Raw genomic sequence first — 21,946 nt, 5'->3', positions numbered from 1 at the left:
TCATGAAAATAAAATTTGACTTAAATTAAGCAATGACAACATTTTTCCACTTATTTATCATATATTTTATTAAATATCGCATTACAATGGCTGTTTAAAGATATAAGAAAAATTTCTGTTATAAAAATAAATCTTTCTTACCTTTAATAAAATATTATCTATGCAATTGTGAGAAAAGATATGTAGGACAAAAAACCTATTGTAGAATAAATTATACAATCAACAATCTCTATTTTAAAATAGGCATGATCAGTCGCTAGAATTGCATTATCTATATAGTATAACTGATAACTGTGTATATCGAGTTTTTCTTTTTTAATAATAATTTTGCTGAGTAAGAAGTCATGTAAACTTCTCAAGACTTTAGTAGTTGTCAGGATTTTTTATGTTTCTTCTTCATTCTTCATATAATTGTTGCTTCATATAATTGCAAAATATGATAAACTGACAATGTTTCATAAAAGGAAAGAAAAGCTGAGCAACAATGGTGATCATTGTAACCGGCAGCTTGGCGTATAATACCGACAAATTTCTGTACATTACAAGGTTCAATATTATTTTTTACTGATATGAGTGAACTATAACTTTCTAATAAAAACTTATATTTCTTCTTCAGTAGGCTTTTACCTACATTCCACTAAATCGAAACGTTTATTAATTATAATTATAGTCATACTAGGAAGTTATTTTCAAGTTTCATATACATGTGAGTAGATATTTACCTCTAAATTAGATGCACAGATTTATTGTAAACTTAAGAGAAAGTCATAAATTGTGAGCAAGTCAAAAATGTCCAAGTTAAAAATTCATCATCTTTTATTTTGTTATCTATTTCGCCTTACTTCCAATTATTTAACCATTTCAATGATGATTACGTAATACCTATCAAATAAACAGATATTGTGCAAATTATGAAAATTGTAAATTATTATACTGGGATGATATATATTTTCAAAAAATTATAATTTTTTATATGAATTCTTTTTCACCTATTTTCAATGATCTATACGTCTTTGCATAATTATTCTTTTTAATTTCTTGCAATAATCACAGTTTTTGTATTTTGTTAATAAAACACATTTACTATGACGCCAGCAGTTCGATATGTTCTCACACAAATCATTTTGTCGAAGTAAGTTTGAATCTATCGAACCCAGTCCTTCACAAATATGCATTTTCTCAAACTTTGTCATTGCATCTACTAACATTCTTGTATTAATAATTTTTAAATTAAATTGCGGTATATTTTTATTATTAATTTCTTTTTCGCGTACGAAGTAACGCGCGGTGCCATCAGAGCAATTCAGAATTATGTATTTCTCTAGCATTTGAACGTCAACGTTATTTTTTATTTGTGTAACTGTATGTGTAAATAATAAATATCTTGTAAATCTTTTAACTTTCTCAGAAACACCCCAACCTTTTGGAACTTCCATTTTAGTATTATCGATAGCTAAAAGAAGGATTCATATAGCATTCAACTTGTAAATATACCTTCTAAAACTTAAATTTGAGTCGGTACAAAGAAAAGAAGCAAAAAAGCTTACCAACTTCACTAGCATATTCTATAGAAACATTCGAAGGATCAGTTAAGGCATTTGTGTTTGCAATAGAATCTGGAAATAAAAAACAACGATAATAGAATATAGCTCTGTTATGCATTTTTTTTTACTTTTATGTTGTGGTAACTGTAAATAACATATCCTATTTGATATGATTAAATCCTATAGTTACAATTTATGATATGTGAAAGAATATACAAGAGTTTAAGTAAAATATAAAATTACATTTTAACATTGTTCTTGAAGTATAAATAATTTTGCTACATATGTATCAAATACATCTCTTAATCCCTCTCAACCCCAACCTCTATCTTACCTGTGCAAGCATTATCAACTGTTTTTGAAAAATTATTTAATGCATAATTATGTTCTATGAAATGTCCATCATTAGAATTTATAATTAGAATTAAGCTGTCCTTATCATGTGTGAATTCATCATTCACATATTTTTCATCAACTGTAAAAACAAATGAGGACTTAATATTAATAAATGTTAGTTATCATAGATCATTATCATGTTTCATAATTTAATGTATTATCTAAATGACTTATTATTAACAAATTGTTGTTATTACCTAACATTTCTGAATCATCCTTGCTACTGATTTTCATTAAATCAGTATCGCTAATACTTACTACAATTTCATTACTAACTGTAAAAAATATATACACATAAAACATTATAAAATAGTATAAGATATTAATATAAATTACTCCCACAATTATTTACCTCTGGGATATAGTTCTTCCTCAAGAGCGTTTATACTTGAACTCGAAGGTAATTTATGTTCTTTTTCTTCAATAATTGAAGATGCATTTAAATTACTGAAAATTGTTGGCACCGCGCCCTTTCGTAAATAAGGTCGGCGCATTATCTTTAATATCAATTACATAATATAATATTTTAACTGTCGCTCAGTAATTAAATAAAAATATTTCTATATATGCATTTAACATTTCGTATTTATTACAATAACAATATAAACTATACACAAAATAATACCAATTACCTCAGAAATGATGTTGCCACAATAATCTCTTTGAACGAACTTTTTCATTATATATTTATCTTTAAAATGTTTTTCACATATCAATTGCCGTTGTTTTAGTTCTGTTACTCCAGGAATGGCCTTTTCCCATTTCTTTCTTAATTCCAGATTTTTGGGTGTTTTAAATAACGAATACTTTTTGCGACAGTTAGAGCCACTTTTGCAATCCGGCACAGCGCACACGAGAGGCATCTTTATCATAATTTTTTTCATAATCGCAAATCACAATCGTATGTATACATACTTTTCTCTCTATTTCTACTCACCTCTCTTTTTTCTCCCTACTTCTTGCATGACTCTGATTATTGATAAGTGATGCGAATGCGCACGCTTGGTTCTTTTTTGCGCTTCTAGCATTTATTGCGTTCGCAGCTGATTGAGCGAGGATCGAAGTAGAATGATTGGGGCAATAAGGCACGTGACTAAAGTAGAAAATTTGAGAATGACAGACCGACTAGATGTATGTAAAAGTTACACAAAAAAAAAATAAGCGTTCTATGATTTAACTCTCACAGGTGGATGTTAAACCAGTAACACCACTATGTGGCCAGTACGAGAATTTTAGTCTTAAAATGAGAACATCCTCTACCACACGAAACACGTACGAAGCTATATGTATATACATGTGTATAAGCAGAAGGGAAATAAAATGCTCACCATAGAGATACAATAAAGATAGTCATATGTTATCATGTATCTAAGTAGATGCGATGTGAGAATAGAAAGATACACAGAAACTACTCTTATACACCTATATATATATATATATATATATATATATTATCGTCCACTTAAATATTTGTATTGTATGAATCGTGTCATGTGTTATTAGTTATTAGACAAAGACACAAAGAGTCTCTATGCAACGTTCTCTTTCTATTTCTATATCATTTTCTCGCTCACGCATTCTATCTCTATACAGCTCGCACTCATGTCCACGATATAAACAAATCTCGACATTCGCTAGGAAAACTGTTTGAAAATTATGTCATGAAAAATCAACATAGAAGACAACAGAGTCTTCGTTCTTGCGAGATAGACAGGGAGAAGTAGAGTATCTCGGTCTCTATTTGAGACATTCATAGCATGCGCATGCGTTCCTTGTTTTCCATATTGTTTTTTTACGACTCAATTTTCGGACATTTTTTATGCTTTCGGTATATGAGTATCAAGACCATGGCCTGTTATACATTTAGATATGTATATGTATGTCTATGGCTGTTGGCTACAGATTAAAATTAAAACGCTTGCCTTTTTAAAACAAAAGTCTATAATAAGAAGAGTGCTTCTAAATTTCATGTTGATTCATTGAATCAAATTTCTTTTTTATTATTTTCTCTGTACTCATATTTGTTTTGATATGAACAAATAAATATGCAAACTTGTGTTATATAAAGCTGTAAAAATACAATAAATGAAATATATTTGCATCAAAACCGTGAATAGATGTAGGATAACACATAAACGTGTTTACTGGTGTTCTGTTTAAAAATTCCGATTGTATTGACGCTCGTGAATACATTGAATAGATAAGATAGATAGAATAACACGTAAGTAACATTAATTTCTTCTTTTTACATAAATATATATTTTTCATTTTTCGGAATATTTGTTCTTTTGAATATTTAAAAAACAAATTATGTTATGCAATATTGTCTGAGAATGGTAATGCGTAACAGGGATTAGACATTGTCCAGAAAGAATTGTTTGAATGTGAGGTTAGAATTCGTAGTTCGGAGAGCAACTGCGTAAAATTTGGTCTGTTCTCACACTCTGTAGCCCAACAAGAATGCATTAATTTGTAAATGTTCGAAGGAACATTGTCTGGTTGCTCTAAGCGACCGTTCTCGTGAACAATATAACGAAATAAGCGATCATCTTGTACATTTGCATAAGGAAACGCACCTAATGTACTAATTTCCCAAAGTACCACTCCATAAGACCATACATCACTTTTTGAAGAGAAAGCTAAGTTATGCAAAGCTTCTGGAGACATCCATCTAATTGGAAGATGACGTGTTTTTTTCTCAATATTTTTTATCACGTATGCACTATTGCGAGAAAGCCCAAAGTCGGAAATCTAGATATTGTTATTAGCTGTTGTTAAAATTATATGCATATCAAGGAAATTGAGAATATTATAAAATTTAGATTAAATACCTTGGCAGTGAAATCTGCACTAAGAAGAATATTTCTTGCTGCAAGATCTCTATGAGTAATTCCTTTAGCTTCTAAGTGCTCCATGCCCATAGCAATTTCTGTGGCAAATTTTAGAAATTGATGTTCTTTTATTCTACCAATCCAATCTTCTTTTCTATATTCTGTTTCTTCCTTACAATTGTTGATAATATTCATATATTGCCTAGATTTGTAACTATTCATTGTGTTTCGTATCGTAGAACACATAGAATACAAAGCTGAAAATTAAGATTATATCAAGCATTTTAAGGTCTCGAAGCTATAATAAGCCAATAAACTACTTACTTTCTGAAACATCAATTTCTTCTCTACAATTATTAGTAATATTTGTATATTGTCCAGGTTTGCAATTATTTGTTTCATTTTCTATAGCAGAATACATACTATCATACAAAACTGAGAATTAAGATAATTATTATATATTAAGCTTATTAATTTCTCACTTTGTTGCTTTCTTTGATCATGCAAGTAAGTTAATAGATCTCCACCTTGCATATATTCAAGCAGGATACACGTTGGTTGTGTAGGTTTAATACAGTAACCTATGAGGCTTACTAAATGAGGATGATTTCCAGCCATTCTCATTATTTCAATTTCTTTTATAAATTCCTGTTGGATTTCAGAATTGTTGGGTATATCTATTTGTTGAGACATTTTTACAGCAACTGAAGTATTGTTTTTATCATCTAACTGACCAAGATATACTTTTCCAAACTGTCCAGTACCCAACTCATGTATTAATTTTACACTTTTGAATGCCACATTCAAATTATCTGTCCCTTCCATATATCCTTCCTACAAAAATTATTTTAGCTAATAACAGAAGAATTGCATGTTGTGCACATAAAATTATCTTTCTACCTCTGATTCGTATTTAATATACAAAATGTTGAACTTCTGTAGTATTGCTTTTGTCCATTTACATTTACATTCAGAAATTGTGCATATTCCAGACTTATTGCTGTTATGTACCATAAAGAAATTATAGTTACGATACAATAAGAAACTTACAATTCCAAATAGAATACAACTGGTTAGTATTCCAATTAGTATAAGCCACTAAAAAATAATACTTGAAAGATATAAACAAAGAAAAACATAAATTAATGTTTTCTTATACTCCCGTTAATGTTGGGGCACTCTTTAAAACAGAGTAACTTTTTTAAAATTGGACCAAATTGGAGAATTTTTTACAAAATATAAGGAATAGTTTACTAGTTGATATATAAAAAAATTTTTGAAAAAATTGCAATTAGTTGAAATTGCGAAGAAAAAGGTAAAGGTCACATTTTGTAACTTGTTTATCTAGGACTGTAATGAAAATTTAAATAACACATTTTAAAGGTTTATGTCAGTTATATACATGCTAAGAATAGTACTTCTTCAGACTTTTAGCTTGAAATCTGAAAATCCTTACATATTTCGATGCCTGTCGCTTGTTCCCGCATCATCCGATCTTTATAGGATCTTCAGAATGTATATAATTGACATAAACCTTCAAAAGCTGTTATTTAAATTTTCATTATGGGCTTAGATAAAAAAGTTATAAAAAGTGATTTTTATCTTCTTCTTCGCGATTCCAACTAATTGCAATTTTTTCGAAATTATATTTATATATCAACTAATAAACTAATTCTTCTGTCTCCTCAAAAATGCTCAAGTCATTTGGTCCAATCTTAAAAAAGTTATTCTCTTTGAATATTAATAGGAGCAATTGTATATATTACTTTGAGTAGTTCAATTTTGAATAGTGCCTTACTATATTGCGATTTGCTGATGATATGAAATGTATAATAATATCTCCCTCTAGTCCAGAGCATCCATGATGATTAACAGCATTAACTGCTATTTTATAACCATCTGTAATTTCTATATACTGATTATTGACTTTTAAATCCCATGAAAATACAGTTTTATCTACGGGTACTTGTACTAGTTTTGTCATATTATATACAGGCAGTCCTTTCTTTGATATAAAAATTGGTACACCAATGCTACAAAATACATATTTAGACAAATCTAACCATATTAATTATACATCAAGTTTTGTCATATATGTACCTAATTGTATAATACTGAATATTGGATGTGTTAGAATTTGTACTCCAAGTTATGACAATTTCACTTTCTTCTTGAGAAATGTTTACTTTTGGAATCGGCAGTGTTTTTTTAGCATTAACACAACTGCATAAATGATCTATACATTCAGGAACTGTATAAAGAACCTGTAAAATTTATGTAACCTTCTTGTTAGTTTTGCGTAAATAACTTACATCTATTGTATATTCTTGTATGATCTGTAAATAACTTACTTCAGGTGTATTTATTATATATTTTGACCTTGGATTCGCCAGGACTTGCACCTTATAAGAACAATTGAGTTGTATATACAGATCTGCAATATCAAATAAATCGTTGTATTCAGGAAGCACTACATTATGTTTTGTACTGTCTTTCAGTATAAAAAAAAGTGATCCTTCTGGACATTCTGTGATACTTGTTCCCTCCCTTATTGGTATGCCTGTGACTATAACACTATCATATAAAAGTATGAAAATTGATATCAAAAATTAGTAATGAAATAACAAAGTCAATCTTTTATATTCATTGGTAAATGTTTACCTGTAAGAGGAAGGCTGCCTAACACTGTCTGGTGGTAACCAAGATATATTCAATCGTAAATATTTATATGCATTTTGCTTTCCTACATATTTTGGATCTTTTAAAACTGTCACACTCAAATTTCGCACACTACCAACAAATTCATTCGTATCTCCCGCATAGCTTCCATTACATAAATAAAATGAAACAAGCGTACTGTATATTAACAACGATTGAATTCGTACCGACATTTCATTTTCGAATGAATTTGATCACGAGTAATTAAATTATTGCACTATACATAATCGTGGAATCAAATACCAGACAGTATATTATAAAAGTTATCTTCTTTTACAGAATGAACATAGTATTATCATTAAACGATTTATCTAATAATCTCTCTCGTAGTAAGGAGTACATACAATTTTCAAGTATGCGATATAATGATACGCTTCGTGATAAATTAAAAGATATGGTTATACGTGCGTATTAAAAGTTTGAATAATTTAAAGTGTATATATTTTAAAATAGTACCGAAATTTCTGAAAGTGCATCAAGTATATCAAGACAAAAAATAAAAGATAAATATAGACAACGTCGATATTTGGTACATAATCTTTATTTTTATTTTCTTTTTCATTTATTGCCTAGTATATAATTGTTCAGAATAATTTAAGAAACCAATGGATATATGTACGTATTGGAACGATGTTTATTATCTATGACAAATTCAATAAATCGACAAGAAAGTTGGATAAGTGATAAACGAAAAGTAACAATTATAAATCCATGATCTATAGGTATTTATTAAAAAACGGATTAATTTTTTATTTGAACATTGCAGAAACAAGAAGAAATGGCCTCGGCTGCTACATCACCGACGGAAGACGATGAATTAACATTACCGCGTGCATCGATCAACAAGATAATCAAAGAAATTTTACCACATGTACGCGTAGCAAACGAATCCCGGGAATTGATATTAAATTGTTGCACAGAATTTATTCATTTAGTTTCTTCCGAGGCGAATGAAATTTGTAATCAACAACAGAAGAAAACCATTAACGCTGAACATATTCTTCAAGCACTTGAAAAACTTGGATTTGGAGATTATAGCGTAGAAGCTGAGGCGGTTCTACGAGATTGCAAAGCTGTCGCTGCTAAACGAAGACGTCAGAGTACTAGATTAGAAAATTTGGGAATTCCGGAAGAAGAACTTCTTAGACAACAACAAGAATTATTTGCAAAAGCAAGAGAGGAACAAGCAGTTGCTGAACAACAACAGTGGCAACAATTACAAGCAGTTGCAAAAATGACCTCGATGTTACAGTCTGATAGTGAACAAGAAGATTACTCGTAAATGAAGTTTACTCTATTCGATTTGTCAATGTATTTCGTCGAGATCGATTGGAAACGAATAAGACACAATTTCTAAATAGTGTAGCAAATTTTGGATAATTATAATAATGTATATTACTCTAATCTTTCTTTGATTTATTCAACTTTTACATATTGTTATTTATACATAACTTGGGAAAAGTTACGAAATCATTGCTTTCCTGCTTCTGAGATTGTGCTATAAATAAATAAAAAAAAAAAGGATGACCCTTTTATATAAAAAATGGGTCAATTGTGTTGAACAATCTCCATTTCGATCTTTCGTTTCATATAGTGCTGCGCACATTGCTTCATGCACAAGTCATTCGCCGCATATGTACCGTACTTGAAGATTATGGCATTAATCTCCCATATTCGGAGGAAAGGTGACTTTTTTTAATTGCTTCCATCACTCTTGAAACATAGTGGTACCTAAGTAATTTAATTATAAATATTATAAAATTTAATGAGAAGGAATTACTTTTATTTCTTATATTTACCAATCTTTTTCTGTTAAGGTAGATGGTGTCATTGGATTCCTGGTAACACCATGTATCTTTGTTCTTAGTTTTTCTATTAGCTTTTTCTCGTTCTGGTGTATTGTAACTTCATCTAAGATTAAAAGGTAAAGATTTAATTAATACAAACTTTAAAATGGTTGCGAATATTGAGTGATGTTAAACACTGTACCTTCGTTTACAATACGAGGTATAAAAAATAAATTTAAACCTGCCTCCATAGAATGATTACTCATATCCAAACCACTATGGATTTGTAATCTAGAACTGGAGAATAATTTGCCATAAAATTCCTGCAAGTGCATATATAGTTAAACTGTATCGTAACATTTTCAAGTTATCAGTAATTTTTTATGCTTTTAACAAAATATATATGTATATACATATATATGTATTACTTTCACATTTTCCATACTGTGAGGCGTGAGATCTTGTAATTCAGCTTTATTATGTAAGAATACAATGTGAGGATAGTATTCAACATAATCTTGATCCATATTGCTAGTCGAGGATGGTTTTAACATTTCTGCAGTTTGTAAAAACCTACAAATTATATTATAATTTGTAATGGTTTGTGGTACAATAGAAATATTACTATACTTACCTAACTAAATTTGGATCAACAAACCAATCTTGTACAAATATGATAATGTGACAAACTGAAAAGAGAAATGCTGCAAATTGTAAAGATTGCAGTTCTAAATTAGTTTCTGTATTTATAAAATCTGTCGTTGACTTTTTTTGATCATAACATGTAGAGTAATCTATAGTAGATCCTGAGAGTATGGGTTGTGTATCCAGATATATTACTCGATTTTTTGTTACAAAAAAGTCAATACCAATAGTGCAATTTGCACCACTTTCGTGATGCATTGTATCTTGAGTTGGAAATATACCAGACCTACATTAATAAAATCTACATTACAACAACAAGAAAAAGGAAAAGAAAGAAGCAAATATTTTTAATAAAATTTCATACTTGTACAGGTAAAACCTCTAAATAATACTAACGCAATATTAGATGTTAAAAAGGACATTATAGTTGATTTTCCAACACCTTGAGCCCCTAAGCATCCTACAACTAAAAAATCTTGTTGGTCATATAGGAATTCAAGAGGGCTCTCACAAAGTTGCATATTTTCATCCATAAATTTTACACAACTTGTCATTTCAGGACATGTAGATAATACAGTACGAATTGCTAAAAAAAACATATCTATTAAGTTTATTATTATATTAAGAATCCAGATTTAAAGTTTAGAAGAGAGTAAAGAACATACGATCCTGTATTTTTGATGAAACATTGGAAGGTGTATCACCCTGTTTCCTGCAATTTAATAAAATATCTAATAACGATTAAAAATTTAGACATAGCTTTACATATATTTTTAAACAAGGAACTATCTGTACTTGCAACCACCATTGCGTTGATTTGGTGACACAGCTCTGTTCTCGCCTTCTCTCGTTTTCAATATGAATGTTGGACGGTCTATAACTTTAATTGTGCCTCTGCTATCACCATCCTTAGTTTCTAAATCTTTTGTTGCAATCGGTAGCATTTTTTGTATATTCATTGTTTCCAAATACTATTTTATTATCACACCATTAAAATTAAAAACTATATTTATAAAGTACATGCCTTTCCATTAATTATTTATGAAAAATTCCTTTCAAATTAAATTTACATGTTTTCAGTGTGAATAAAATTGATATAGGTTATACAGTTTTTTAACATGCAGATTTAAAATAATAAATATGTAGTTAAATATAATTATAAACAAATGAAACTCATTTACTGTCTTGTTAATATTTGTTATCATACTTTTCCATATAATAATGTGAGTCGTCACCTATATGTTAGAATATGCACGCATTACCGTTGTTTTGTTTTCGTAAACATGATAGCTTTTATCTCTAGAAATTAACATTTTGATTTTTATTCATTTTACATAAATAGAAAACTAAAATCTTTTATAGTTCTAAATAAAAATGAAAGATGACATTAATTGTACTCAAAATTCAATAAAACATTTTTATATGTCAGAAATCTTTAAATCCTGAATGTTTGAATGGGTTTAAAATAAAAGTATTTGAAAGGATATTTTGTTTATCACATGACAATTTTTATGTGATAAACATAAAATAAATAATATGGTAAGACATAATAATAATTTAAAACATTTCGCTCTAAAAACATCGACAGATTTTCTTCATCTAGTAAATATTACTAAACAAAATTTTAAGACTAGGCAATAAAATATACGTACATATGCAATGGTATTGCCTGATATTGCAAGTAATACAATCTTGTCGTACTCTGCGAGACGTTATAAAAGTACTTACTTAATTGTGTGCAATTTCAGATAGGCACGAGTAAATGTATTTAAATGTTTACAAGTGTATTGGGAGTCCTCGTGTGGATGATGAGAACAAAAGTAATAAGAGATCGGACGTGATGAAGATTTGATTTTTAATTCTTCTAACTGAAGATAAATGAAAGATATTTGTTTAGAACGTGGCGGATATTTTTTTACTATGGCTAACAGTTTAGCAAAAGTCTTCACCATCGAAGATTTTAATCCCGAAAAATGTAGGTAAACATGTACAATCAAACGTTGGATTTGAAAAATATGTGTAAAACATGGTACAACATTTGTCTTTTTCACAGTTGTGAAAGAACTTAGCGCTCAATGTGTTGGAGCAGATGAATTAAGGCAACAAAGAGCTAAAATTCAAGATTTAGCAAATAATACTTCTGCGCAATTAAAGCGTAATGTTTATCAGAATTATATGCAGTTTATAGAAACTGCTAAGGAAATTTCACATTTGGAAAGTGAAATGTATCAGTTGTCTCAACTACTCAGTGAACAACGTTCATTATTAAGTACATTAGGATCCACTAGGACTACTGGCGTTACTTTTGAAGATTTATCTGAATCCCAGTTAGAAGATGTTAACGATTCCACTGCCAAAGAAGAAGAACATAAACAAAAATTGGTACAATTACTTGAAAATGTAGAAGGTGCTATGGTAAGTTATAGAAATATCATTTGTAAATTTACAGGCCTATAATAATAAGGATTACTGGGTTTGATTTAATAGAGTTTAGCAGAAACACCTGGGCGCATATGTTTACATGAAGGTTCTCTACTGGAATTAGATCCATTGGAAGGAACACCACTAAAAAGAGTTCATGCATATTTATTTAATGATATTTTAATGATTGCTTCTTGGTTAGCAAATGGTAGTAGAAGAGGACCACCAAAATATAAGATGCAAGCTGTTTATAATCTTGAAAGTTTGGCAATTGTTAATGTTAGGGATCTTGGAACGGTCAAATTGGCATTCAAACTTTTGGCATTTTCTGATACAAGAGTATTCCAATGTGCGACAGCAACAAGTAAAGTTAGTGTATTAGAGAGAAAATATTTATAAAAATCATGAGAGCAAACTTTGAATTGGCGTTTATTTTGTAGAAAGAGTGGTTAGATAAATGTGAACAAGCAAAGAGAATGAAGTTGATTGAAGATAATCCAAATGAAGCATCTGAGAATGATAAACGATCAAAAGAGGAAAAAACGGTACCTTCTAGATCTATGTCACTCGACTCTAATACCCTCGGTATGTACAATAATTTGGTGAAATTTATATAATTAAATTAGATGAAACTAGATTAAATTGGATTAAATTTTTCAGTTGTTCTTTTATAGGTGTAGATGATGAAGATACAGAATATCATGAACCTCCACCAGAATGGATGCTAGAAGTGGCAGAAGATTTAGATTCTTGTATAGCGCAACGTCACTTTGAGGAAGCTTATAGTCTTTTGGAGAAAGCAAAAGACTATTTAAAAGATGCACAAATGACACCACTTTTGTTTGAAATTCAATCAAAAGTAAATGATAGAGGGAGATCATTGGTCGATGTTTTAACAAAAGAACTTGAATTAAGTGCGGAAGCGAAATCATTACAAGGTGGAGGTTTGAGAAGTGCGCGGCGCGTGGTGAAATTATTGATACAATTAAGCAGAAGTGCTCAGGCCTGCCAGCTATATCTGCGACTATGTAGTGCCGTGCTAAAGGCACGTTTAAAACGAGTTAAAAGCGAAGGAGCTACTACACCTTATGTAAAGCAGCTTAGTGCAATTGCTTTTAGTAATATCGTTGAGATTACGAAAGAATTCTTAAAAATTTTTCCCCAATCGACAAATTGTACGTCTGGTAAGTTGAAAATATTATGAATGGATAATATTATATGTGGATAATATATAAATCAAATTGTCATTTCTTCTAATTTCTCCCATTTTGTGTATGTAATTTAGGTCTGGTTGTTTGGTGTAGTCAAGAAGTAAAATACTTAACAACACATTTAACTAAACAGCTTTTTATTCCACAAGTGTCTTTAAACACATTAGTAGAATGTATAGTTTGTGTTCGAAGTCACTGCGATCAGGTATGGCATTCCTCAGCATTGATACTATCTTTATATATACTATTATAATATTACAGAATATAATTTTATGCTATATGTTCAATTTACAGTTAACACAGTTAGGGATGGATTTTCGTTATCAATTAGATGGTCAGCTCAGAACCCCATTAGCAAAAGCTATACAAGATACTGGAGAGAAGTATGTTGAGATTGTAAAAAAGCATATAGCCGAAGACATGTGGCGGCCGACTAATTTGGAAACTTGCAAAAATGTTCAAAAATTGCTATCAGAATTTGATGGCCTTGGAATAACCGTTCCACAATCTTATTTAAAAAATGACTATTGGATAGAATTGACTGATAATACTTTAACTTTTTCAAGAATTTATGTAAGTTTATTAGAAGATTGCCTCAGTGTTGCTACACCAGAATTAATGGCTATAATAGACACGGTTTTAATATCGGTAATGCGAACTCAAGTACAACACATAATAGTGTCGCTTACGGACCCTAAATTAAAACAGGAGGTAATCGATCTTCTTCTTTTTTTTATTTATATATATATATCGTTTGTTTGTCACGATATCTAACATTTGAATGTTTTTTCAATGTATCTTTAGAAACAATTGGTGCATAATAATGCGTCATATATTCGAGATGTCGTAATCATGCGAGGACTAGAATTATACAAATCGACGACAAATCAAATTTTTAAGAAATTGTTGGCTCTAAAGGAACAAATCGTATTCGATACATCATCTCCGATTAAACCAAAATCTATTCCTAAAACTGCAATACCTAAATATTCTGCCACAGAATATATTTAATTATGAAGCAAAATATAAGTGTATACATAGAAGTGTAGGAAATAATTTACAAAGAAAATAATAGACAGTGTATGTGCTCTCTGTATTATATTGTACATATAAGTTAATTTGAATTTTTTGGTAAATACATATATTGAATTTCAATATTTTTCCTTGTTTCTATCGCAGGTACATAAAATAATACTCGTACATAAAATAAGCGAAATTATGTGAGTTATAATCAAGAAAGTGCAAATAGTTTTGCAATGAAATGTTGATTTCCTGTCACATAATTAATATAAAATATTTACAGGTCGGAAATTAAACGAATATTAAATATATTATACAGTTTTATTTGGACTTTTATCTATATTTTTATCTATATTCTCTGGCTCCTTAACAGTCATTTCCAATTTTCTTTTCTTAGCTCGAATGTCTGCTAATGTTTGCTCTATACTTCTTTGATCTCTCTTATTTTCACTAGGAACTGAAATAAACATTCAAATTAATGAGAAAACATGTTTGAGTAGATGTACAATGAATGTTTACCTACCACAGCCATAACTACTATTAGCTTCTGTTTTTCTAGCTGCTTCTAATGCAGCTTCCTTTCCAATTAAATGTTGATACTTATCCTTGTAATAACTATTTGGTACAAAATCGTCTTTTCGTTTTCTAGGTTTAGCAGCAGCTTCTTGTTCTTCTTTGGCTCGTCTTTCTCTCTCCTCCGCTAATCTCTTTGCTATTTCTTCATTCCATTCTTCTCCTCTACGTAATGCGTTTAACTGATCTTCAGATGGTGCATATTCCCTTTTAAAAATAACGATATGACGATCAATGCCTTCTTCACCAAATGAATATGCCCATATGTTTGCCACTTCAGCAACATCATGTCTAGAATATGATAAAAGGTATTAAGATATTATTTTATTAATAATTTGAATAATTATCTTTCTTTTATATACATTATACTCCTATAAATTTGATCCATTGGGGGAAATTTGTATTCCTTTGCATCGTCATCTTGAAGAAATTTATTAATTTTCCCTTCTACCTAAACCAACATAAAAGAAACGATACTGCACGCGTAATAACCTTACTTAATAAAACAATCAGGATATTGATAGAAAATTATACCTTCTCACGAAAAAGCTTTAATCTTTCAGCTTCTGCTTTTTGACGCTTCTGATACTCCTCTTTTTGCTCTACATAGTAAAAGGTATTTTATAAATATTAAGGTAATTGCTTGGACATTTAACTAACATAGGTTAACTTTTAACTAACTTTTCATCAACGCTTTTTGTTTATCACTAATCGAAGGAGGTTTATCCATTGAGTTTAAGATAGATCCCAGCAAATCCATAATCTTATTTACAATAAACTCGACAAGCTTGCACGCACGAGAGGAGAGAATTTCGGGATGTGTATATTCTTTGTTGTCGCGTGTAACTTTACTAAACTAAATGCACAACGACGCAACGATACTACCAAAAAGTAAAATTTCTGACTGATAGATGGCACCATTATGTTCAAAATAGGACACTTTACACTAATTGCATATAATTAACTAATTACGATAAAAATTGGAATAGCATTATACAGAGATGATTCCTAAGAGTTATGGCTTTAATTTAATTCCTAAATAGTTCAAGAATTCATCTTATAGACCGAGAAATTTAATTTTTTAATTTTCCCATAAGAAGATTAATTCTACTGTTTCATCGCTAGGTGGCTATAATGTTTCGTTGCTATGCATTGGACGATTTTTAAAACTTGCTTATAATTAAGAAGCGAGAAAAATATTTTTATAAAACTAATCTTAATTAATTTCTTGCGTTTTCATTTGAGCTTTCGAAAGTTAAAAGATTCTACCTGAAAGTTGAGGAATTTGAATTATTTCTTTTTGCCACCTGTCGATTGAATACGATTAAATATTACAGATATATACTTATACACTTCAGATAAAATATCTCAAAATTAAGCGATGGGAACGGTATAATTATTAAGATCGTTGCATTTATTTTTTCATGATGTACAAGAATATCAAAAAATAACTATATGATTTCATTTGAAAAAATGACGATGACCTTGAAAAAAGAATTGCAATGAAAAACCATTTGCACCTTTGCAATAATATGACCTTTGAAATAATGTAGTTTTATTGTGAAAAGTTTCTTATATAACAATGTAGAATTTAGGATTTCCTATATTTAGGTTGCGTGGAGCTGTAGCAAAGATTGTAATTAGTAACAATATGTATGTATTTGGAATATGCAATAAGATGTGGCCATCATAAAATTAATAGAGATGTATATGTATTGTATGTATGTATATGTATTTTGTAAAGAAATTTCGATCTTTTTACAGTTCCTTCAAACAGGTGTAAAATTACATCTGAATAAATTTAATTCATTGAAAAAGCAAGATTATATTAACGTAACGCCTTAATATCACTAGATATTACCAGATATTACAATGAGTTAACCGCTTGCATAAAGTCACTGATTCTTCACATGTCTGTTTTGGGTTAAGATTTTCTTTCTATTTAGTATAATGGCTCCTAAACCGAAGCGCACGGACAAGTTAGGTATATTAAAAAATTATTAATAACACGTAAAATTTTTATTGAAAAATTTGAAAAATGTTTTGCAAACCTGTAAAGCATGACTAATATGAATTTATAAAATTAGTGATGTAAGAATTTTAATTCAACACACGTTCAGTTTTAACCTTAACCATGTGGTTTGTTGCCCGTTTTGTCTCTGTTTAAAAAGATTATCAATATGAGTATGGTTATATTACTTTCCTACATTTCGAAAGATTACTTAACAAGATCATTTTCGATCAAGGCTTTGTATATGCTTTGTATAACTTAGAAATTATACATAATTAAGAATTTGGTGTTACAACTATTTTGCTAATATAAAATGTAGATAGTATGTATAATATTTTGATCATTTGTTTTGTTTTTTTCTCAGCCAGTAAACCAGCTGAAAATAAGATAGAAAAGAAAATTGATAATGGGTAGAAGTCAATTAATGCAACATCTACATTTAAGTTACAAAGCCAGCTGTGAAAACATCCACCACTGCAAAGAAAGCAGCAGCTGCTAAATCAACAAGTGCTATGAACTTTGCCTGTAGCGAAACCTATACTTGCAAAATCTAAGAAAAATGTTCAACCTGTGAAAAGATACAGAAAGGTGAAAAATCAGCTGTGCCACTTCAGAAGGCATTTAAAGTTTAGAAAAAGGTCAATATACATAATTTTAACAAACAAATTTTGATTCACACATATAATATAATTTATCTGAATCTGCATTTATTTATAGATATTGAAAGGTGTTCATGGATCAAGAGTAAAGAAAGTAAAGGCATCTGTATATTTCTATTGGACAAAAACATTTAAGCCACCAAGAAACTCCAAATATGTGAGAAAATTTGTCCCAAATAGAAACCAGTAAGCATTAAATACTGGTGTTATTTTTATGTATCTACTTATTTATATAAATTTAATTTTTCATATTTTATAATATACATTAATCATATAAAATCAATTCTAAATAAAAAATATCCAAAATAATTATATTTACCTCAGTTTGGATGCATTTAATATCATAAAATTTCCACTGATCACTGAAGCTGCCATGAAAAAGATTGAAGACAACAACACAAGTTTTTATTGCACATACTCCTGCGAATAAATATCATATCAAAGCTTCCATTAAGAAACTGTACTACGTTAATGTGGCTAAAGTTAATACTTTAACCTTTTTGCTGTGGAGCGCTCAGGAACGAATTGCACTTTGGGCAGCTGGTGTGACAGTGGGAGATCAGCTGCGCTAATGGCATGATGTGTCTGTCGTTCTTAATATGAAGCGCGGAGCCCATTTTGCTTTTCCTTGCGACAAACGATAATGTTAATAATAATAGTAATTTTAATAATCTTCAATAATCTTTTTTCGTACGATATAATTCGAAACAGGATTCGATGCATAATCCAACGTTACAGTCTTTACATTGGAATCGTGTTTCGATTCGCATTTTGTGTTTGCTGCAAACCACACATTTCCGCCGACCGTTCTGCCGCATTCCTGTTGGATTGGTGTATTTTGATGGAAAGTGTCTTGAAACCAGTCGTAAGAGGTTATCTTTGGATGCAGTTTGGCCTCCAGACTTATTGCTACATGTATTTTCATTTGGATATTTTAGTAGAATTTCTCGAATAAGGCATAAATGAAACTTCGCAAATGTTATATTTTTCTGGACGTAATTTTGTAGAGTATGTAAGTATTGTAAATCGAAAGCTCAAGCATGTGGAAAAAAATTTCTTATACCATTTCAGAGTTTTCTTAATGATATTAATGGAATTTAGAATCATATCAGTTTTATCAACCGCTCCTATAATGCGTTTATAGTCTACTATGACATTTGGTTTCAGTATTGGTGCTCCCATTTTAACATCACTTTTCTTTGTTTCTACATACTCAACCTGATAACACTAGCACTTCTGTTTTGTCCATCCATTTTAGTACTAACAGTTTATCCGTACACTAAAACGCAACTTCTTCTTTATATAATCTATTAGATATATTAGGCATTCCACGTCTGGTTTTCCTTACTGTTCCAAATGCATTTGGCTTATTTTGGTGTAGTAGGGAAAATAAAGCTGGACTTGAGTACCAGCTATCGGTGACCAAAACATGACCTTTATTCAGATACGGTTCCATCAGCACCATGACAATATTCCCTGATTTGCCAAATTCTGCTAAATGATTATTGTTAGTTATATTCGTACGTGCTTTATAATAGACAATAAAATCTTCAATATATCCGGTACGACAGTCATAAACAACAAACGACTTAATCTCAAATTTTCTTTGCTTTGAAGGAATAAAATGCTTGGAAAAACATTGCCCTTTGAAAAGCAGCAAATTTTCGTCGATGCATAAATGCTGATATGGGTAAAATGATCATGAAAAAGAATTTCGCAGTCTATCGATGATGCTCCGTATCTTTATTAGCGCATCTTGATTTGTTGTCTCACCGTTATTGTGAAAGTACAGCATTTATAAGAGAGATATATATCTGTCTTTTTTCATGATTCTTGGAAAATTTTCTGTTCCTAGCAATTCGTCGGTTGACCAATATTCATCTATTGATAATTTCCTTACTCTTGAGATTAACATCGACAGAGCAAAAAATCGATATATTTCGCTTACTGTATTTTTCCATGCAATCAATCATGAGCACTTACTGTGTGAAGTTTTCGTGGTATAATAATTGTTAGTTTTTCCCACAATATGTTTAAGCATATTTTCGGAAAAGAAAAGTTGAAAAATTTCTAATATTGATGATTTATCATCAATAATTGCTTTAATTCCTGGTAGATTTTCATCAAAATTAAAAACTTTTGGAATCAAATTTTGCGCACTCCAAAGAAATTGCCGTGGATTAATTTCGGAATTAGATTCCGAGCTACTTGACAGTAGGCGCTTCTTGTGATATGTATTTTTATTTTTACCTGTGTATCTAATTTGTCCAAAAATTTCAGAATTGTCAGAATCTGATGACAGTTCCATATCATCGCAGGCCATATTCATCAATTTGTCCATGATGGAGGTACAATTTATGGATATTATATTTAATTTTTGTGAAAAAAGACTCTGAACAAGATATGTATGCTGCCAGTGTGTCGAAAGAAAACGATTGAATGTGCATTATTGGGAAGTTGTTGATAATAAATGAATGCATCGCCTAAAGGCGCTGTTCGCTCAGAGAAGGCGTCTCTGGCTAAGTACCTATAGGCGCTGTTCGCTCCGAGGCAGCGACTATGGCTAAGCGCCTATAAGCGCTGTTCGTAGGCAAAGGGTTAATTAGGCCAGATGGTAAAAAGAAAGCATGTGTACGCTTAACTCGTGATTATGATGTACTTAATGTTGCTAATAAGGTTGGAATAATATAAATATATCTATATGTGATTGATATGGAAGGAAAAGTGTATATAGATGTATTTATATGTAATTAATATGGAAAGAAAAGTGTATCTGTGCAATAAAGCATGTTGATATAAAAAATCTTGTTACTGTATTTCTTTAGAGATTTTATTCAGTAAATTCCTTTTATTGATTAAATATCGAAGATAAGGCATTTTTGAGATTCCAAACTTTAATTTAAGTTCTTTTCAGATAAAATAAATGTTTACAAAATCAAGAAATTAGTATTTTTCATCGACTATGTAATACTTAGTTACTACCACTATTTCACCGCTAGATAATTATGTAAAATGTTCGTATGCCCATCATAGGCCTACATATATATATACATATGTACATGCATTGTTCATCGATTGACCACATTTTCAACAATAAAAAACACGCTTAAGTTCTCTTTCTGTTTCTCTGTCGAAAATACTAAATAAACATTTAGGAAAACAGGATACATTTGTGATTAGCTTATGCATTTATGATTTAACCGACTTTATCAGTTAAGGGTACACAAATATACATAATATACAAACATATACAAAATATTGATAGTATTCGTCCTATTTTGTAGTTGAAATAATTTAAGTAATTTAAGTAAGCAATTTAAGTTTCATTTATTTAGTTATACTTAAAAAAAGCGTATTTCCATAAACATCAGCGATCAACTTATCGTTTAAATACGAAGAATGAATTGCACATAATAGTTTAGGTTAGGTTTTTTGTGTTGAATAATATCAGAATCGTAACTTGCTGATCTAGTATATCTAGTATATAGCATTCTGTATATTTAATTAAATAGTACTTGTAGTAGTCATGTGAGCAAACTATGCGCAGAATTAGGAAAATTAGGAGCCAGGAATATTAAAAGAATAATTCGTGGCTGAGAAGGGAATCTTAATGGTGCAACGGAAGTGTCAGGGGACCGAAGGATTAGTTTACTCAGTCTACCGTGAATCTTCGCTGATAGTGGGTGTATTTTTGATGGCTTTGTGAAAATTAAGGTATTTTCAAATGAATTTTAATTAATGCAGTTTCGTGTACTTAATATTTTGCAATAAATATTTATTGAAAATGTTTAATCTCACTAATTATTACTTCTATGTTGTATGTTCTTTATTCGGATAGTTATAAGATAGTAAATTTATATCTTAATTACCTATTATTTTTTATTTGAAATCTTTCAGAATATGTATTTGATATTATTTCTACGTACTTTAACATAATAAAATAGTAGTTTTAAATTAATTTTACTAACAATTATACTTTTAATAATTTAAGTATTTAGGTAGTTGTATGATAGTATTGTATGTATTATTAATTAGTTAGCTAAGAATTTGAAATTTGTTAAAGTATTACTGATCATTATTATTACATGTTTTATATTATAACATTATAAGATAGTAGCCCAACTATTGAT

At 29.9% G+C, this 21,946-nt stretch overlaps 6 protein-coding genes and 1 long non-coding RNA gene across 19 annotated transcripts; 3 read left to right on the top strand and 4 right to left on the bottom strand.

Annotated features, from left to right (window-relative positions):
* Positions 1 to 50: 50 nt before the first annotated feature.
* On the bottom strand, positions 51 to 3,239 carry LOC100651820. Of its 3 annotated transcripts, XM_012317878.3 has the most exons (9): positions 2,878 to 3,239; positions 2,573 to 2,803; positions 2,293 to 2,437; positions 2,138 to 2,215; positions 1,879 to 2,019; positions 1,548 to 1,616; positions 990 to 1,453; positions 723 to 882; positions 51 to 637 (listed from the first exon to the last, which is right to left on the bottom strand). In XM_012317878.3, the coding sequence occupies exons 2-7, from the start codon at positions 2,801 to 2,803 to the stop codon at positions 996 to 998; spliced, it is 1,122 nt and encodes a 373-aa protein (XP_012173268.1). In that variant the 5' UTR covers positions 2,878 to 3,239; the 3' UTR covers positions 51 to 637; positions 723 to 882; positions 990 to 995. The 3 variants fall into 3 exon arrangements, with proteins under 3 accessions (XP_012173268.1, XP_003401866.1, XP_012173267.1); XM_003401818.4 differs by lacking the exon at positions 2,878 to 3,239 and having other exon boundaries at positions 2,573 to 2,824; XM_012317877.3 differs by lacking the exon at positions 2,878 to 3,239 and having other exon boundaries at positions 51 to 882; positions 2,573 to 2,824.
* LOC100652060 (protein Dr1) lies at positions 2,726 to 8,893 on the top strand. Of its 3 annotated transcripts, none has more exons than XM_003401822.4 (2): positions 2,726 to 2,841; positions 8,256 to 8,893. In XM_003401822.4, the coding sequence occupies exon 2, from the start codon at positions 8,268 to 8,270 to the stop codon at positions 8,769 to 8,771; it is 504 nt and encodes a 167-aa protein (XP_003401870.1). In that variant the 5' UTR covers positions 2,726 to 2,841; positions 8,256 to 8,267; the 3' UTR covers positions 8,772 to 8,893. The 3 variants fall into 3 exon arrangements, with proteins under 3 accessions (XP_003401870.1, XP_003401868.1, XP_003401869.1); XM_003401820.3 differs by lacking the exon at positions 2,726 to 2,841 and adding an exon at positions 4,027 to 4,161; XM_003401821.4 differs by lacking the exon at positions 2,726 to 2,841 and adding an exon at positions 7,891 to 8,018.
* On the bottom strand, positions 2,894 to 7,864 carry LOC100651348 (vascular endothelial growth factor receptor 3). Of its 4 annotated transcripts, none has more exons than XM_048413139.1 (10): positions 7,433 to 7,863; positions 7,123 to 7,345; positions 6,872 to 7,035; positions 6,570 to 6,804; positions 5,672 to 5,869; positions 5,208 to 5,605; positions 5,096 to 5,118; positions 4,772 to 5,028; positions 3,269 to 4,691; positions 2,894 to 3,033 (listed from the first exon to the last, which is right to left on the bottom strand). In XM_048413139.1, the coding sequence occupies exons 1-9, from the start codon at positions 7,660 to 7,662 to the stop codon at positions 4,254 to 4,256; spliced, it is 2,166 nt and encodes a 721-aa protein (XP_048269096.1). In that variant the 5' UTR covers positions 7,663 to 7,863; the 3' UTR covers positions 2,894 to 3,033; positions 3,269 to 4,253. The 4 variants fall into 4 exon arrangements, with proteins under 4 accessions (XP_048269096.1, XP_012173270.2, XP_003401862.2 ...); XM_012317880.3 differs by having other exon boundaries at positions 5,096 to 5,206; positions 5,299 to 5,605; XM_003401814.4 differs by having other exon boundaries at positions 5,096 to 5,176; positions 5,254 to 5,605; positions 7,433 to 7,862.
* LOC100651466 (nonsense-mediated mRNA decay factor SMG9) lies at positions 8,885 to 11,779 on the bottom strand. 5 transcript variants are annotated; one of them, XM_012317885.2, is made up of 9 exons: positions 11,650 to 11,779; positions 10,717 to 10,892; positions 10,587 to 10,633; positions 10,318 to 10,507; positions 9,911 to 10,207; positions 9,705 to 9,849; positions 9,479 to 9,599; positions 9,289 to 9,400; positions 8,885 to 9,220 (listed from the first exon to the last, which is right to left on the bottom strand). In XM_012317885.2, exons 2-9 carry the CDS (start codon positions 10,878 to 10,880, stop codon positions 9,142 to 9,144), a joined length of 1,155 nt encoding a protein of 384 aa, XP_012173275.1. In that variant the 5' UTR covers positions 10,881 to 10,892; positions 11,650 to 11,779; the 3' UTR covers positions 8,885 to 9,141. The 5 variants fall into 5 exon arrangements, with proteins under 5 accessions (XP_012173275.1, XP_012173274.1, XP_020723017.1 ...); XM_012317884.2 differs by having other exon boundaries at positions 11,574 to 11,709; XM_020867358.2 differs by lacking the exon at positions 11,650 to 11,779 and adding an exon at positions 11,184 to 11,404.
* LOC100651226 (exocyst complex component 8) lies at positions 11,754 to 14,903 on the top strand. Of its 2 annotated transcripts, XR_007226728.1 has the most exons (9): positions 11,754 to 11,896; positions 11,975 to 12,336; positions 12,409 to 12,711; positions 12,783 to 12,927; positions 13,017 to 13,526; positions 13,628 to 13,758; positions 13,848 to 14,264; positions 14,358 to 14,633; positions 14,733 to 14,903. XR_007226728.1 is itself a non-coding variant. In XM_048413140.1 (8 exons), exons 1-8 carry the CDS (start codon positions 11,800 to 11,802, stop codon positions 14,562 to 14,564), a joined length of 2,172 nt encoding a protein of 723 aa, XP_048269097.1. In that variant the 5' UTR covers positions 11,754 to 11,799; the 3' UTR covers positions 14,565 to 14,903. The 2 variants fall into 2 exon arrangements, 1 of the variants encoding a protein (XP_048269097.1); XM_048413140.1 differs by having other exon boundaries at positions 14,358 to 14,903.
* Positions 14,876 to 16,306, bottom strand: LOC100651938 (sperm-associated antigen 7 homolog). The gene is made up of 5 exons (XM_003401819.4): positions 15,828 to 16,306; positions 15,681 to 15,748; positions 15,509 to 15,597; positions 15,097 to 15,437; positions 14,876 to 15,030 (listed from the first exon to the last, which is right to left on the bottom strand). Exons 1-5 carry the CDS (start codon positions 15,904 to 15,906, stop codon positions 14,885 to 14,887), a joined length of 723 nt encoding a protein of 240 aa, XP_003401867.1. The 5' UTR covers positions 15,907 to 16,306; the 3' UTR covers positions 14,876 to 14,884.
* Positions 16,307 to 16,340: 34 nt separating this feature from the next.
* Positions 16,341 to 21,530, top strand: LOC100646758. The gene is made up of 5 exons (XR_007226730.1): positions 16,341 to 16,799; positions 16,911 to 17,130; positions 17,522 to 17,795; positions 17,875 to 18,002; positions 20,097 to 21,530. It is a non-coding gene; the product is annotated as an uncharacterized LOC100646758 (long non-coding RNA).
* Positions 21,531 to 21,946: the final 416 nt, after the last annotated feature.

This window comes from Bombus terrestris, chromosome 16 (assembly GCF_910591885.1).
Source record: "Bombus terrestris chromosome 16, iyBomTerr1.2, whole genome shotgun sequence".
Taxonomy (NCBI): Eukaryota; Metazoa; Arthropoda; class Insecta; order Hymenoptera; family Apidae; genus Bombus; species Bombus terrestris.
This window is presented reverse-complemented; position numbering and strand designations above follow the sequence as displayed.